This window comes from Mustela erminea, chromosome 16 (assembly GCF_009829155.1).
Source record: "Mustela erminea isolate mMusErm1 chromosome 16, mMusErm1.Pri, whole genome shotgun sequence".
NCBI classification, from domain to species: Eukaryota; Metazoa; Chordata; class Mammalia; order Carnivora; family Mustelidae; genus Mustela; species Mustela erminea.
This window is the reverse complement of record NC_045629.1, coordinates 55550359-55568799: the sequence shown is the minus strand read 5'-3', so window position 1 is coordinate 55568799 and position 18441 is coordinate 55550359. Positions and strand designations below refer to the sequence as shown.

At 34.9% G+C, this 18441-nt stretch overlaps 1 protein-coding gene across 1 annotated transcript in view; it reads right to left on the bottom strand.

Moving 5' to 3' along the window:
- The window catches only part of EMC2 (ER membrane protein complex subunit 2), a 42489-nt gene extending 24574 nt beyond the window's left edge, over positions 1 to 17915 (bottom strand). The window contains exons 1-5 of the mRNA XM_032316337.1: positions 17825 to 17915; positions 11025 to 11138; positions 10460 to 10524; positions 7716 to 7801; positions 2194 to 2251 (exon numbers count right to left, since the gene is read on the bottom strand). Of these exons, the coding sequence (XP_032172228.1) occupies positions 2194 to 2251; positions 7716 to 7801; positions 10460 to 10524; positions 11025 to 11138; positions 17825 to 17864 (363 nt within the window). The 5' untranslated portion in view covers positions 17865 to 17915. The remainder of the gene's footprint in view (positions 1 to 2193; positions 2252 to 7715; positions 7802 to 10459; positions 10525 to 11024; positions 11139 to 17824) is intronic.
- Between the last annotated feature and the right edge of the window lie 526 nt (positions 17916 to 18441).

Here is an 18441-nt window from a genome sequence, read left to right as displayed (position 1 = left end):
CCTCACTTCTATACAGATATCTAGAAACACAGAGGCACAAGACCAACAACAGAGTCATATGATCTCTTTTATACAACACGAAGAAGAACTACAGTGTAAAAGTTTGAATTATAACTATCAATGAGAGTGAAACTAGACTTTCCCACCTTTGAGGTAATACTTTACAGTTGCTTTGAAAAAAGAAACTGTGATGTCTACCTTTATTCTTAGCAACACCAATATTCCGGTGGCTCATGACAGATACTCAATAAACATTTACAGAAGGACAGAAGACACTAAGAGGACATCAGATAAGATAATATTTAATGAAAGAATAATATATTTCGTAAACCTGAATTTAGTCACCTTGTTTTAAAACGTTTACCTAGCAACTAAGGAACTTAGTTACTACCACTTCATACATGGTTGATAAATGAAACCATTTGGTTTTTCTTTTAGTCAATCTTAGAGCCACAAAATATGGAAAATATTATAAATAGAAAAATAATTACATATTATCTTAGATCCTGAAAAAGTGAAATAACTTATTAAAAATATCTTCAACTTAAACTGAAACTGAAGTAAAATGTTTGACTCCTAATTCCAAGAGAATAAATCAAATAAATCAGGTTGATTCTTAACCTGGTACCTAAAAAAAAAAAAAAAGAAAGAAAGAAAAAAGAAACAGAAACCTTTTTCAGAAACTTGATTTTATATTTTCAATATTTGGCTACATGAAAAATGAATACCTTTGAAATTGTGGTGAAGTCTTAACAAGTAAGTACATGAAAAGATTCAGGAAAAAAAAAATGATTAGGAAAGTTAAGATTAAAAAATTACTAAAAACTTTACGATTTTAATTCTTTTATTGGAAATACGTAACTAAACTAACAGAAGCTCTATTTTTGATTATTTATTTATTTATTTTTTTTTGAAATGAGTAGGCCTGCAGCTCTGTCAAAACTTTTCCCTTGCTATTCAAGTATCTACCTCTACCTCACCCACCCTACACCCTCACCACCCCCCCTACCAAAGACCTAGGAAGTTCCCAGAGGACATTTCCCTGGGATGGGATAACATTAAAAGCAAAAATCTAAACCATTTCACCATATAAATATATATATATATATCACCACACTATGTAATTTACACAATATTATCAATTGTATCTTAATAAAGTTGAAAACAGACTACCATTTAAGCAACAGATGTTAAGTATTCCAGAGTATCAGAAGGGATAAGTAGAGATCAGCATCTTATAATCCACAATTATACATTAAATGACTTTTTACAAATGTGTATTTTTAATGAAATACCTGCCAAGTAAGAAAAAAACTTTCATGTGTTTGTGTTATATTAATATAACAATATCTCTTTCTATAAAAGAACAAACTCAAACTGGTTTTTGTTTAAAAATTTTAAAAATACGATTTTCTTTTAGTAGGCATATGTGTGCATGGACATAATAAAAAAAAAAAAAACATTAAAATGCCTGATATGTTATCTAAAATCTAACTTTTCACTGAGTAAAAGGTAAGTCTGAAGAAGGCCATTATGCAAAAATAGTAAACTAAAATGTTCTCAAAACTAAAAAAAATCTTCAGGGTATTTTTAAGACAAATATTGCTACATAAGTATATTTGGAACAAATAATCTGCCCAAATACTGATGTATTTGTTTAAATCAGGATAAAGTAAAGATGTATCTTATGGGAAACACAATATACATATTTCTTCTTTACACATTTATACATATATGTATATACATATACATGTATACTACAGATACATTTACATGTTCCTATCCAAGTAGAAGGTAGAAAAAAGCAAAATCAAATCAAAACACCTTTAATTCCATATACTAACTACTATCATGATTTCTTTCATTTTTCATTGAGAACTAAAATATAACTACCCAAAAAAGTTATTTTATCATAAACCTCAAAATATTACAAAACTACTGAGCTCTGCTGGTGTTTATTACAAACACATAGAATTATTTCTTTCTAAATTCCCACTAGTTTCTAATAAGATATCCTATGAGTCAAATTTCACTGAAGAGTGTTAGATCTATTTTAAAAATGTGGTTCAACATAAAGAATTTAAAAAGATAAAACTGGTATCATATGTATTTTTCCATTATTTTAAAAACTGAATTAATTTCACTTTTTAAACCAAAATTTAAATAATCTTCAGGACAATTCAGTTTACTTACAGTGTTAGTTGGATCTTCTTGTAAAATTCTATCATATAGTTGTATAGCATCATCATATCTATTTAAAAAGAAAAAAAAATTCAAGAATCATTACTTCAAATTTTAGTGACAAATAGTAAATACAGAAAAAGATCAAACTGGCAGGACTTTAAATGCATTTACAATTACAATCCAAGTCGCTTCTGATGTTCACGTAACAGTAGATATTTGCTACCGTATCATTTTTTACAAAAAAATTCATGTATAAGGAAGGTATTTATAGAAAAACTTACTTCAAAAATATACGATTCAAGAATAACAACAAAAAAAAGAGATAAACAAAAATGCACTGATTCTATTTCGCCTAAATACAAAGGTTAAAATTAGCAACACAGATTCCTTTGTGGTCCTAAGTATGCCTAGAATTACAGTCAATAAAGCGTAAGAACAAGTTTAATTTTAACAAACAAATTCACAAGTAAATGACCTGTGATTTAATTTTCCTTTATTGAATACTTATGATAGCTTTTCTTAGTTGAGCTGGTTCAGTTCAATTCATTAAGCACCTGTTAAATATACACCTGCAATACACTCTGCTGGGTTATGATCTTATAAAGGAAATAGTTAACAATTTATCAATGAGAAAAAAAAAAAAAAGTATTTCAGCATATGTCTAACAAGGCAAAATAAACATTATGCGATAGGGAATGAAAGGAAAGGATATATCAGAAATCACATAAAGAACATCATATACTCTTGTATATTTGGGAATCTTGTTTAGGGTATAAGGAAATAACTGATTCTGAAATTCCTTCCTTATAGATCCATAACCCCAACTCTATTCCAATCAATTTCTCCATTTCTAGACACAGATCTTTAAAGAAAACAAAAACAATGTTCAAAAATTTTCACAGCAATGTTTCTAAAGCTAGAAGCAACAGCTATATTCTTGAGATCTAGTCATAAGTTTCCTAAGAGAATTTTTAATTTTATATTTTTCTCTTAATGATATTCAATATATGAATATTCTACATCATAATGACCTTTTAACGGAATACTGCCCCACAATTATAGTGCCCAAGCCTCTTTGTGATTATGATCATGCTAGTAGGTAAGAATATTTTAACTATAGCAGACAACTGAGAAAAATAAAAGCAGACTTAATTTGTAAATGTGTTCATACCATATGAAGGCCAAACAGCATCACTACACACTAAGTCAATCAGAGTTGGGTAGTTCAAAAAATTAGTTTGGACCTCAAATACATGGTAATATAGAAAGTATGTTAGCCTCGAAGAAACCTGCAACTAAATGGGGAAACCTAAAATAAAATCATTTAATATTAATAAAGCAAAACAATGAAGTATATAAATAAGGTCAAAATAAATGTTATATAGCAAGGGTTCTCACATGACACAGTACGTGAGAATCCCCTGGGAATCTTTTCCAAGTACATAACCTCTGGCAAACACACTGGGAATAACAGAAGATGGTAGGAAACCAATCATTTCATTAATATAATAATAACCTGAGTTTTAATAGTTTTCTAGGTTTTGGGACATTTTATTAGAAAACCTACATTCTTTTTATAGTCATTCAGAGAATATACATATAGGGGTACCTGGGTGGCTCAGTCACTTAAGCATCTGCCTTCACCTCAGGTCATGATCTCTGGGTCCTGGGATCAAGCCTTGTGTCAGAATCCCTGCTCAGCAGAATTTGCTTCTCCTTCTCCCTCTGCCCTCTCTCCAGCTTATGCGCTCTCTCTCCCTCAAATAAATAGATAAAATCTTTAAAAAAAACTATACACGTAAAGCATTAATATCTTATATTTAAATATATTTGTTTTACTGTAACTAAAAAATAGTAAGTTCTATAAAAACTGACTATATGGTTAGTTTTTCTGTGTGTGATCAATCAACTTGACTAGCCATATGGTGTCAAGATTAAATATTATTCCTGGGTATATCTAAGGATGTTTCCAGGTGAGATTAGCATTTGAATCTGTGGACACAGTGAAACAGCCTTCCCCAACGTGGGTGGACATTACCCAACTCCCTGAGAGTTTGAATAAAACAACTGCAGCGCAGAGAGTTATTCACCCCTTTCTACTGCCTCACTACTTGAGCTGGGAAATCTCATCTCATCTTCTCCTGCCCTCCGTCTGGAATTGATACCATTGACTCCCTTGGTTCTCAGGCCTTTGGACTTGGATGCAGACTGAACTATAGCACTAATTCTAGGACTGCTCAGCCCCCATAACTGCTTCATAATAAATCTTTCCCTATATATCCTCCCTCCCTCCTCTCACCCCTATATATGTACAGCAATATCCTCTTAGTTCTGTTTCTTCAGAGAATCCTAATACACTGAAGGTCCTCATGAATTTACCTCTAGTCAGCAATGTTCTCAAACCTACTTGTCTGTTCTCCTGCAGGGTTTCTTTTAAAAGAAGGATCTGGATTATACCCCCGACAAAGTGATCTCAGTGAAGTGGCAAGTAGGCAACTAGCAATTTTTTTTACAATGCCACAGATCACTCTAATTCACACAACTATGCATGAAAATCAATCATTAATGGTCCTGTGTCATGAAGACACATAGTAGTCACTCTGTTGGAAAAAAAACCCAGCAAAACCTTACTGAGTAAAATGACTACATCAGTTTCAATGAAAGAGTAAGGCTTAAAGAATTAGAGTTCGGTAAGTGTCTTAGGACACTTGATTTAAGAATAAATTATTGTTACCATATCAATTTTTGTATGGTTGGAAGGTGGGTAGAGAGATAGTAACTATTAAAATGTGTGCTTTGAGAACCAGTACCTCTCAAACCTTTACAAGTTAATTTTAAAAATCATTCATCATAGCACTGGGTGCTACATGCAACTAATAAATCACTGAACACTACATCAAAAACTAATGATGTACCTTATGTTGGCTAACTGAATTTAAATAAGTAAAGAACAGAAAAAAAGGGAAAAAACCATTCATTTTGGACTCTGGAATGTGTTTAGCTATTCACACATTTTAAGAATAGTCTAGAAATTTTTTTTTTCCTTCTTTCCTTTCCTTTTCCTTTCCTTCTGTTCTTTGATTCAAATTACTTCCAGCTAACCTAAAATAATATTTTATTTCTTTTTCTTTATGCTTTTCAGATGATCCATTTAGATTAAACTGTACATATACACAAACACAATAAACCAAAAGATAAGGAATAAAGGGATTAAGAAAAATTATATCAGTACATTCTACTTACTAAAAGCTACTATTAACTGAGGTACAAATTAACTCTGTCTTACCTAAAACATCAAAGTAAAACACTGATGAAAGAAACTGAGAAAAATCAAAAGATATTCATGCTCATGGATTGGAAGAATACTGGTAACACTTTCATACTACCTAAAGTAATGTAAAGATTCTGTACAAACCCTATCAAAATTCCAATGGCATTTCCCACAGAAGTAGAACAATCCCAAAATTTGCATGGAACCACAAAAAAACCCTAAATATCCAAAGCCATCTGAGCAATAAGAACAAGGCTAGAAACATCACACTTCTTGTTTTCAAACTATTTATCACAATGGTATAGTAATCAAAACATTACGGTACTAACATTACGGTACTAGCGTAACAACATAAATTAATGTAACATATAAATTAATGTAACAACAGGAAATCCAGAAACAAACCCAAATATACATGGCCAATTAATTTACAAAACAGAAGCTAAAAGTATACAATGGGAGAAGGATAGTTTCTTTAGTAAATGGTGTTGGGAAAACTGGACATGCAAAAAAATAAAAACTGGGCCACCATCTTTATACCACACACAAAAATCAACTCAAAATGGATTAAAGACATCAACATTAAGACCTGAAATAGTAAAACTCCTAGAAGAAAACATAGGTGGTAAGATCTCTGATGCTAATCTCAGTGATGATTTTTTAGATTTGACACCAAGAGCAAAAGCTAACAAGAGCAAAAGTAAAGAACTGTGACTATATCAAACTAAAAAGCTTCTGTACAACAAAGAAAACATTCAACAAAATGAAAAGGCAACCTATGGAATTGGAAAAAATATTTGCAAATCATCTGATAACTGCAAATATTTGCTAAAGGGTAAATATCCAATACACATAAAAGATACCATACAATCAATGGCAATAAATAAATAAAAATCTAAGTAAAAAGAGGCAGAGGAACTGAACAGACACTTCCCCGGAAGACACACAGATGGCAAACAGGTACATGAAAAGGTGTGAACATCAGTAATCAACAGGGAAACGAAAATAAAAACCACAAAGAGCTATTACCTCACACATAATAGAATGGCTATTATCAAAAAGACAAGACATAATAAGTGCTGGCAAGGATGCAGAGAAAAGAAAACCCTTGTGCATTGCTGATGGGAGTGTAAATTGGCATAGACACTATGGAGGTCCCTTAAAAAATTCAAAATAGAACGACCATTGGATCCAACATTTCCACTTCTGGGTATTTAACCAAAGGAAACAAAATCACTATCCTGAAAAGGTATTTCCAAGCTCATGTTCATTGCAGCATTATTTGCAGTAACCAATACATGGAAACAACCTAAGTGCCCATTGACAGACAAGCGGATAAAGGAGTCTGATATAATGGAATATTATTCAGCCATAAAAGAGAAAAAAATTCTGTCATTTATGACAACAACCCTTGAGGGCATATGTTAAATATAATAGAGAAAGACAAATACTACAAGATCTCACTCATATGTGGAAAAGAACATAAACTCATAGATACAGAAAACAGATTAGTGGCTGCCAGAAGAGGTGGGCGACGGAGGTGGGCAAAACAGGTAACAGTGCTCAAAAGGTACAAATTTCCAGTTATAAAGTAAGTCATGGGTACAGCATAGTTACCATAGTTAACAATACTGTGTTGTGTACCTGAAAGTTGCTAAAAGAATAAATCTTAAAAGTTCTCATAAGAATAAAAATTTTAACAACGTATGGTGATGGATGTCAACTAAACTTACTGTGGTAATAATCATTTCACAATATACAGAGATATCAAATCATGTCATACACCTGAAACTAATACAATGTCAATTATATCTCATTTAAAAAAGTAACTTCTATACCTTGAATACCTGAAAGGGTAGCACACATATGTCATTACAAATTCCCAAAACAACCCTGATAAGTTGGTGATATTCTCATTTTGCAGAGGAATAAGGCTAAAAGGCTTAAATAAGTTAAATAATGTGCCAGATAAACAACTAATAAATCCTAGAAAGAGGATATAAAACCAACCCTTACTGCAAAACATGATCCCATTTCATTAGGCCAGAGATAGTAAATGAATTGTGCTCCAATGTCAAATCCTATTTATTGGGAGTAATTGGCAAGATTTATGCTGAAAAGCACTCTGGCACTATTCTGAAGCTCAGTAGCAAAAAGTCTTACACAATTAATGATGTTGTCATGGGGGTAGGAAGACCTATATCTAGACCCCATGTTTGCCATTTTAAATGGGATTATACTGTTCCTAAGATTCAGTTACCTTTCCATGGCTTCAAATCTCATGCCAGTTAGTCTCTTGACTCTGTGACTGCCAGGGAACTGTCTTCTCAACTCCTGAAGACAAAACTGTAAAAATAATTGGTAAAAAAGACTTAAGGAGTAATGATCACATTACATACACTAAGTGGGTTACAAGGAATGGTCTATATAGTCTTCAGTATATCTTCTTAAATCATTTCATTAGCGTACTCTAACATGAAGTGAAATTAACTGGTAATGAATAATGGGGTAAAAGAAGAACTCTGAAATTACAGTGGGAGCAACAATTAGTTCTCAAGACTGATCATGATATTAACTGGGAAAATAAGCAGATCATGGGATACACTAATAACTCTTCAGATACTGCCATATTACTCCTCCTTCACAATTGCTTCCATAATGTAATTAGGCCCAACTTAAACGTTTATAATTTCCTGACTTTTAGTTTCTATTATCTAAGCATTCTCTTGATAAAAATTAAGCTCTTTGACAGTACTCTCAAGTCCCGCAAATACTATAACACTGTATGCCGTTAAAATCATGTACTAATCAGTCATTTTGTCAGTACACATACCATGATTTGGGGTCATAAAACACAGACACCAAATTTATAGAGTGCCAATCTCCTTTGGGAGATATCCATAATTCACCCATCAACTTCAATAAATAAATATTTTGAGCACCAACCATGTTCTTAGCAACATATGAGGATTTTAAGAGTCTTGGAAGCACTAGAAATGTTAAGGATTATAAAAATGGTCCATTCTAGTGCCCAAAAGCATAAGTGACAAAAAAAAAAAATACCTTCACTAATGAAGATACTATTAATTAGTAATAAAGTTATAACACGATCTTGGAAGTACAGCTTCCAAGTATGTTGCTAAAAATCTGCCACAGTAAGAAAAATATTCAAGTTAGTCAAAACTGAAGATGATGTTTGCTTATTTCTTTGACATCACATGAAACTCATACTGTTTGGTCAATCAAGCCGTGTAGAAATTCTGAACATTTAAAAAAAAAAAAAAAATCTGTGTTACCAAAAAAGCTACCATTTAATTTGATCTCCTGCTTGGGTTATCAGTATTATATAATTTGATTCTCCTACTTTATCAAATGGCATTTGTTTACTTAAAAAATAACTCAATATTTCCATTAAGATGTGAGCTGCCACCTCTGTGAATATGGAAAAGACTATTTTAGGGCAAAGTTGGTTAAGCGCAACTCTTGATTTCAGCTCAAGTCATGATCTCGGGGTCATGGGATCGAGCCCCAGGTTGGGCTCTACACTGAATATAGAGCATGCTTGAGATTTTCTCTCTCCCTCTCCTTTTAACCTTCCCAGCTTATATAAATAAATAAATAGATAAACAAACAAACAATTTCATAGGTTCTGAAAGTAATCTAAAAGGTTTTACAGATTTTTTTTTTTTAATTACTAGCAACTCCACCAAAATTAATGTATAGCCAACATAACATAATTACCTTGGGAAAAAACAATGCTAATTCGGATATGCATATGTTCTCCTGCTATTTCTATTTTCTGTTTGCATGTACCTTCTTTTTGATTTAAATGAGGAAGTAGCATGAAGTAGTACTTAAGAATTCAGGATTATAAAACAATAGAACAAAAAAACCAACACCTCTAGTTCTTGGTTTATGAAATGAGTATGATAGCATCAAGCCTAAATCAAGGAGTAACTGTGAAGATTAAATAAAGTATGACATAAAGCATTTAGTACAGTGTCTTTCACATGTGTTCAAAAATATAGCTATTATCATTCTTTTATTTTAAAAGTAGTATTAGTATTTTAAGTCATGTTCTGCACGTTGGGATTTTCTAATAATTTAAGAGATATATTTACAACATTGCAAAAGAGTATTTAACATTATATATAGATCTTCCACTTATGACACGGTTACATCCCAATAAACCCATGGTAAGTTCAAAATATTGAAAGCCAAAAATGCACTTAATACACCTAATCTACCAAACAGCATAGCTTAGCCTAGCTTCCCTTACACATGATCAGAACACTTATTATAGCTAATAATCTACCAAACAGCATAGCTTAGCCTAGCTTCCCTTACACATGATGAGAACACTTATTATAGCCTATAGTTGGGCAAAATCATCTAACACAAAGCCTATTTTATAATAAATTTACTAAATATTGTACTGAAAGTGAAAAACAGAATGGCTGTATAGGTATAGAATGGTAGTAAGTTTATCAGTTGTTTACCCTTGTGATTTTCATGGCTGACTGGGAAGTATATCCCACTGCCACTGTCCAGCATCATGAGAAAGTATCCTACCACCTATATCATTAGCCTAGGAAAAGACCAAAATTCAAAGTATAGTTTCTACTTGAATGTGTATTACTTTCACGCCATCATAAAGTTGAAAAATAAGTCAAATCATCATGTCAGTGACTCTCTTTGTTATGTCAACAACCCAAAAGATAAACTTGTTTTAAACTATCTGGTTCTTATTTTAAACACTATAATAGCATAATTCACCTCTTAACTAGATAACCTTCACCAACTAATTCAAAATCTTCAATTCCCAAGATTATTAAAAAGATTTAAGAACATTCCCTCTCCCAAAGTACCTGGTTAGTCTCCCCTACTCTTAAGGGTAGCAATGAAAATGACCTATAAGAACATTCAAATATAAGCCATGTACTAAGTCTTAGCTACTTATAATTCATGTAGCAAATTTAAAATAAAATTAGTTTAAATACCTACCAATGCCAAGTCATCTCGACCATAATCTAGAGCTGCAATCATCACTTGCTCATATATGATCCAAACTAGACAAAGAGAAAAAAAACTGAATTTAATGTAAAACCTCCCAACAGAAATTAGATATTCTTCTTGTTTCTGATATCTTAGAGAACATTACTTGCAACTGAAATTGATTAATTGCATATCTAGGATTAAGAATGCATCTTTATATGCTTTTAGTAATATAAAATATGTTAATATCTTATAAGGTTAAAAAAATTACTATTATTTAATACCATTGCTCTTCTAAAAAATTCTTTATGAAATACATTTTGACCAGACCAGAACTATTGCTATGAACTTTAAAAGAAAAATGCTTATTTGATTGCTTCACTACAACCAGCAATTAGAAGTCCTTCTCAAAATAATGTACCATTAGATATCCTGAGAAGTTTTTTTAAAAGAAGGGACAAATCATAGATTGATATAAACAGCAGGAAAAACATAATAAAAAGGTATCTGAAAAAAAGAAAAAGACCTAAAGACCAAAACAGAACATGAACAGAGCAAGAATAAAAGAACTTACTATCATCTCCAAGCTTAGAAGCATATTCATTAATTAATTCCTCTCCAACTTCCACAATTTGCTCACTGTTTCGTGAGTTTTCTTCTCTCCATTTTCTCATTTTATCTCGCATTTCTGAAAAAATAAAGTCTGTTATTATATATATTTGATAACTCAAAAAACTGATAATGAAGTTGAAATCGACTTATTAGGTAGAGAAAACAAAGTCACACTAATATAGGTCTTTGGTATGTCAAAATTCATAGAGCAGAAAATCAATTTAATGGGGGCAACAGATCCTTTAGAAGATTAAAAAGACATTAAAATAAATGTTACAAACATAAAAGTGATGAAGGGCCTCCTACAAAGATTCTCTAACCCTTTCAGCAGCTATGGATCTTAACTTTTTTGAAGTTACAGACAACTCTCTGAACTTGATAAAAGCTAGGGATAATTTTCCCAGGGGAAACACATACACACACACACACACACACACACACACACACACAATTATACACAGAAATCTCAAAAATCCAAAGTACTCCTGAAATTCTTACTCACTCCAGAATGTAAAATTTCATCAGGGGATCATATTAGGCTATCGGCACTGAAAGGGAAGTCATTCCAAAACTTCCTTAATAACATTACCAAAGTAGATGTAATGTACGAAGATACACAACCATGCAAGAAAATAAACAGCAAAAGATTCAGAACAAAGGAAATCTTTCAATTCCCTATATAATAATAAATGAAAAGAAAAATGTAAAGGTAAAAAGCGCTAGAAAACAGAAGAGTCACAAGAACAATTCTGTATATTATAAAGCAAGAGGAAACTGAGGAGTTTTAATGCACAGCATATTGACAACAGCAGGAATAATAACGAGGAAAAAGAAAGAGTACCTAATCCAGTAAACAAAAGATCTTTTTCATATAGTTACAATAGAATGAACTGTCCAATTCACCAATCATATATATGCTTTCTTACTCCTACCTCTGAAAATCCAACATTATTTACTTGTCTGAAGCACCAACTTCTTCCTTCTAAAGACACAGATATAGAACAGATTTAAACAGTTAAATTGTTGCTGTACAGGAGTTAAGTAAACAATATGCTAAGCCTCTGGAGACTAAGTATAAAAGCACCACAAAGGATTTTCGTTACTTTCATAGACATTATCTGAGCCCCTATAACTCAAAGTCTAAAAAACAAACAAAAAAATAAAAACCCACCAAAAATAGATCCTAAATGGTCTTACAAAATCAAATTAACAGTTAATTCCTTCTACTGACAACTAGAAATCAGCTTGACTTTCACTCTGCACGGAAAATAACCTTGAACTGATTCTTACCAGGCTGAAGAGAAAGTGAACAGATAAAAATAAATAAATAGGCTGAGTGAAATAAGTCAAGCAGAGAGAGTCAAGTATCATATGGTTTCACTTATTTGTGGAGCATAACAAATAACATGGAGGACATGGGGAGTTAGAGAGGAGAAGGGAGTTGGGGGAAATTGGAAGGGGAGGTGAACCATGAGAGGCTATGGACTCTGAAAAACAATCTGAGGGTTTTGAAGGGGCAGGGGGTGGGAGGTTGGGGTACCAGGTGGTGGGTATTAGAGAAGGCCCGGATTGCATGGAGCACTGGATGTGGTGCAAAAATAATGAATACTGTTATGCTGAAAATAAAGTTTAAAAATAAATAAATAAATGAATGAATAAAAAAAAGTAGGTCATTCATACCCCACAGGTTAAGGGCTCAGTCCCACAAAACTGCCCCTACTTTAGATAGCAATCAAAAGTCAGGGCCACCAACATTTCTGACCTACTGGCTAAAAAATCTGGGGTTCAGGGAGCCTGGGTGGCTGAGTTGGTTAAGCATCTGCCTTTGGTTCAGGTCATGATCTCAGGGTCCTGATCAAGCCCTGCATCAGGCTCTCTGCTCGGCTTTAAGTCTGCTTCCCTCTCTCCCTCTGTGATCTCTCTCTCCCTCAAATAAATACATAAAATCTTAAAAAAAAAAAAAAAAAGTCTGGGGTTCTCACAACCCCTCCTCCTTAGGTTTCCAAGAATGCCTCAAGGAACTGAGATAAGTGCTTCACTTACTATCATAGGTTTATTATAAAAAATACAACTCAGGAATAGCCAAATGGAGAAGGTACATGGGGCAAAGTGAAGGGGGCAAGAGGGAAGGAAGCAGAGGAACTTTCATGCTCTTTAAGCAAGTCCTCCATCCCAGTACCTTGATGTGCTTACCAACCTGGAAACTCTCCAAACGCCATAGCTTAAGGGGCTTTATGTGGGTTTCATTCCACTGGCATGACTGATTTCCAGATGGTCTCCCCTCCCAGGAAGTCAAGGGATAAGACTAAAAAGTTTCAGTCTTGCCTTGGTCTTTTGGATGATGCCCCCAACCTGAAGCAAGCAGCTACCAATAGTCGCATTAGCAGACAAAAATATACCCTTGTTCTAGAAACTCCAAAGGTCTTAGAGGTTCTTGTGTTGGAAACCGAGAAAAAAGATTACATGTAAAAAAATCTGTTCCTGGGCCGCCTGGGTGGCTCAGTGGGTTAAAGCCTCTGCCTTTGGCTCGGGTCATGATCCCAGGGTCCTGGGATTGAGCCCCGCATCAGGCTCTCTGCTCAGTAGGGAGCCTGCTTCCTCCTCTCTCTGCCTGTTTCTCTGCCTACTTGTGATCTTTCTCTGTCAAATAAATCAATAAAAATCTTTAAAAAAAAAAAAAAAAAGAAGCTGTTCCTATCAACTCTATCATTCAGGAAATTTCAAGTGTTTTGGAGCTCTGTGACAGGAACTGGGGACAAAAAAACAAATACACACCTCTTATCATATCACAACATATGTTATCTTTAGATCCACAGCATGAGTTCTCAAAACTCAAACTCTAGCCCCTATACCATGGTTCACTTACAGTGTTAAATCCACATTCACTTTCAACCTGGCAGATAATTTTCTTTTAAATATTTATTTATTTATTTGACAGAGAGAGAGAGAGAATCTTAGAAGGGAGGGGAAAAGGGAGATAGAGACAGAAACCCAAACGGACTCTGCACTGAGCAGAGACGGTGACCCAAGGCTTGATCGCAGGGCCCTGAGATCATAACCAGGAGTGAGAAGCTTAATCAACTGGGCCACCCAGGTGCCCCAACCTCACAGATTATTTTAAAAGAGGAATTAGTGCCTTGGGAATATAAATTATTTAGTGTTTCACAGATCTTATCCATTACATTGCCTCCTTTGCCCATATGCTGAACCCAAATTAGGCTAGCAAGGTGCCAACTTATCTCTTATCTTAAAAAAATTACCTTCACAAAACATATACACAAAACATATAAAGTATGAATCTTTAGCTTAGAAATGAAATCTCAGGGTATGTTCCATGAGATTTGAGATCCTGCACTGCTTTGTTTAGCACTGTATCCTCAAGAACTGGAACAGTGCCTGCTGCAAAGTACTCCAGATATGCATTTAATTAACACGTTATTTAGTACATAGCCCAACACGTAAAGCTAAGTGTGAATGAGATCACCCACAGAAGGCATTTAACCTTTGAATTTTAGACTCTTTGAATTTGATGAAACCTTTGAACCTTCTTTTCCCAGAAATATGTGCATGTTTATGTATACTCAATTTTACATACATTTTCAGGGAATTCAAAGACCACACAAAACTTGTCCCTCATCAGTCAGAATTCTACTGATCTCAGGTTTAATAACCACCAATAACACATTAAGTAGAGTGCTAAGAAAATAACCTTTAGAGACACTAAAAATCAAGGAGCAAATGGATATAGAGAACTCACAAAGGAAAGGTCTGAAAAAGAAGAGAAGAGTCGTAATATTATATGAAACCAAGGAAAGAAGGTTTCATGGAGTGATCTGCAAAAACAAACATACTGTAGGTGTATTAAAAAAAAAAAAAAACCCACATCCATTATACCTGACATTAGGTATCCCTAGAAACTTTACTCGAATGAGAGGGCATGGAAAACAAATTATGTTTGAAGGACTGAATAAAGATAAAGTAGAGACGGTAAGTATTTTTGTAATTATTTTTCCAACAAATATTCATTTAGTACCTATTACAAGCCAGGCATTGTGCTAGACATCGTATTTATAACCTGGCCAAATATCCTATTTCTGAGAAACTTGGCTATATACCTTTCTTACAACTCGCCTTCCCACCTCCAACTCCTAAGTAGTAACTTCTTTAATAAACATCATTAATTTTCAACTGGTTGAATAAGTAAACCATATATTCTACTTTTTTGATAGAGCCCAAAAGATTAAAAGAGTGTTAGATTTTCCATATGGGTCTTTTATAAACGTGATAAACTTTCCTATCACAAGAATTATAGTACTTATCGAACAAGTCATTTCCACAACCTTAATTCATGAAGCTATTCAATGGAATTCTGAAGGACACAGGTACAGCTGACATGCCCTCCCAAAAAAGTCTAAACAAAAAACTATCTCTAAGAGTCCTCTACTACCCTCTAAAATCCTAAAAATTTGTTACTATAAGTCTCTGAAATCTAGAACACTTTTTAAAAGTCCCCTAAAATAGATCTCTGATCCTGAAAAGGTCTGAAACCTTCATTTTACAAATAATCAAACTATATCCGATGAATTAAGTGAGCTACCTAAATCTACCTAAGATGCTACAGAAATTTTTCCAATATGAGAAAAATGGCTTATAATCTTTTTGTGAGAATTTGTTAATGTTTATTATTAATGCCATTAACAATTCACTTAGTCAACAAAAAATGAATGAGCAACTCCAAAATGTCTAGAGCAAGAACAAGATACAACTGGTCCCTCCCTTCATTCTAGGAGAGAAAATTTTAAAACGTAACAAACTGGATAAGTACTTCAATAGTATGAGGACACAGAGTTAAAGGGCCAGGGGTACATTTTGTTGCTTTTTTTTTTTTTCTTTCTTTTTACAAAATTTTAGCTGAGGGATAGGGTAGGGTGTACAAGGAAGGCTCTCTCAAGTATGGGACCTTGGAAGGAAATTCTGATAAATATATAATGGGAGCAAGAGTAGGGTAAGAAAGGAAAAACACTCCTAGTGGAAGAAATAGCATCTGTCCAGCCCTAAAACAAAGAAGGGTAGAACACGTTTAGGGAATTCAACAAAAGCCAGCATAGCCACTTCAGAGTAAGTTAAGAATAATGGTTAAGATAATAGTTAAGAGTAATAGTTAAGATAAAACTGGGGCCTGGGCAGGAGCTGGATCATCTTTTTCATAAAGCACTTAATTGTTTAAAAGCCCTTTAACATGCTTTCTCTTTTGTTCAGTCATACCTGTGAAGTAGTTAGTATTTCTTATTCTAAATCCATTTTCTTTAGAATCATCACAGGGTAAGGTGCAAGTTACCTAGTTAAATCACCTTGTCTTCTGGTAGATATGATACACACATACTAGTTCCTATCATCCAAGAAACCTATATTGAACATACCTGCAAAGTAACACTTTTAAAAAATAAATATTTGAATCATTTTTTAAAAAGCGTTACAAGTAATAGCCACATGTCTACCATCTAGCTTAACCATATATCCTGACACAAGCCTTTTAAAAATATGTATTTTTACAGGTCTGTCCTCTCCATTAGACTGTGAACTCTTAAGAGGACTGTGTGTTACTTAATTTAATATACCCAACATCTAGCTCTAAGCAGTTAATACTTTTCATATAATGAATTTGCCATATACAGGTAGAAATATTGTTCACAGTGAGCTGGAGGCCACAAAACCAATAATAAATTACGGAATTCAGTTCAAGTATAAAGGAATTTTCCCTTTTTCCATTTGTTTGCAATTGTGTAATACTGGATAGATACATTCACCACTAAATGGTCAATATAACTTTCAGCCCACATGTTACTATGTCACTTTATCTGAAGAAGGCATTCACTAAACAAATAAGCTGTTAAAATCTAATGTTAAATGATGGGAATAGAAATTTCAATCATACAACTTTTATGCCTTAGAGAAACTCAAGGCTCTTCTCTTAACCATGCTTCCCATTGAAGTTTTTAAGAGAAAAGTCTCTTACAGAATTGGATCAAAGTTTGGCTGCTTCCAGATTTAAAGAACACACTCCACCTTAGATTAAAGTAGGATGGAAAAAGAAGTCCATCACACTTGAGCATATGCCCGAGATAACCAGTTGTTGTCCCTTTCGGAAAAGGCATTACTGTCAGAAAATGAGAAGAAAGTTGCGTTAGGAGTCCAAGTGGGTTTTGAAGGGGAGTGGGGCAGCGACTGAAGACGAGAATTCGGAGACCCAGTTTTGCAGAGAGAACGAAATATAAAGTGGCACGTAGAAAAATCTGATTTTTTTATGGATCTTTCACAGCCCTTTACTGCACAGAGTTGGTGTAACCTTTACGGAACACTTAATAAAAGGCCTTACAGGCCCTGTATTTCCAGGCTGCAGGGAAGCTTCAGAAGGCAACTATCCCGCCTCCTCTTCGCGGCCCGACAGCCACCGAAATGCGCGACAGCCCTCCCGCCTTACAATGGAAGCTGCCCCGGGCCACCGTACGGGCGCAGAGGTACATAAGTCAGTCTATCGATGAGCACCGGCGGTGGGGAACACCGCAGACTCCAGTCGGAGGCTGGGCCAAGGAAGGGGTCAGCCTCAACCTCCACCTTGGCCACCACCTCGGCGCGGCCCGTCCAGAGAGAGCTCCAGCGCCTACGACAGACGGGAGAATCCACGTCTCCACGGGCAGCAGATACTGCCGAACCGCTTCCCAGGGCTTTTGGTCTTTCCACGCCCGCCCGGCCCGCAGTTACCTTCCCAAGTGACATCGTAAAGCTCTGAGACCTTCGCCATCTTCTCAGAACCTGGAGGCAGGGAAATGAGAGGGCGGGGAGACACCGTCACGTGACCTACGACCGGGTGGCGGCGAATTACGACGCCACCTCTCATTGGTCGAGAAAGCGGAGGGGGTGGGAATCTCTGCGCACGTGCACAGGGCTCTGCGGCGGGGGCTGTTGGGGAAAGGGGCGGGGCGAGCTGGGTGGACAGCGGCGTTCTCGGACTCTAAGGGCGCGGTGGCTTAGCGCTGGGAGGTGGAGCCGGCGTGCTTTGAGGTGACTTTTACAGGGTTTTTTTTAAGCAAATGTTTCCTTTTTCCTCGGTTTTTCTTCTTTTTCTATACAGGCGTATTCGTTCTCTTCCCACCTCTTTATTAACACTGTTTTCTTCGTGCACTGCCGCAACGTAACGTTCTGCTCCAACCCTTTATTTGCCCCCAGCTTTCCTCCTTCCTTAACGGGGTTTGCTCTCCATTTTCTTTTGATGTTCGTCTAAACTGAAACACTCCAAAAACTTTTATAAAAGCTCTTTGAGGAACTAAGCGGGATTCTGCCTTTGCACATGATGTTTGTGTGGCCGAGGTCGTCTTAAT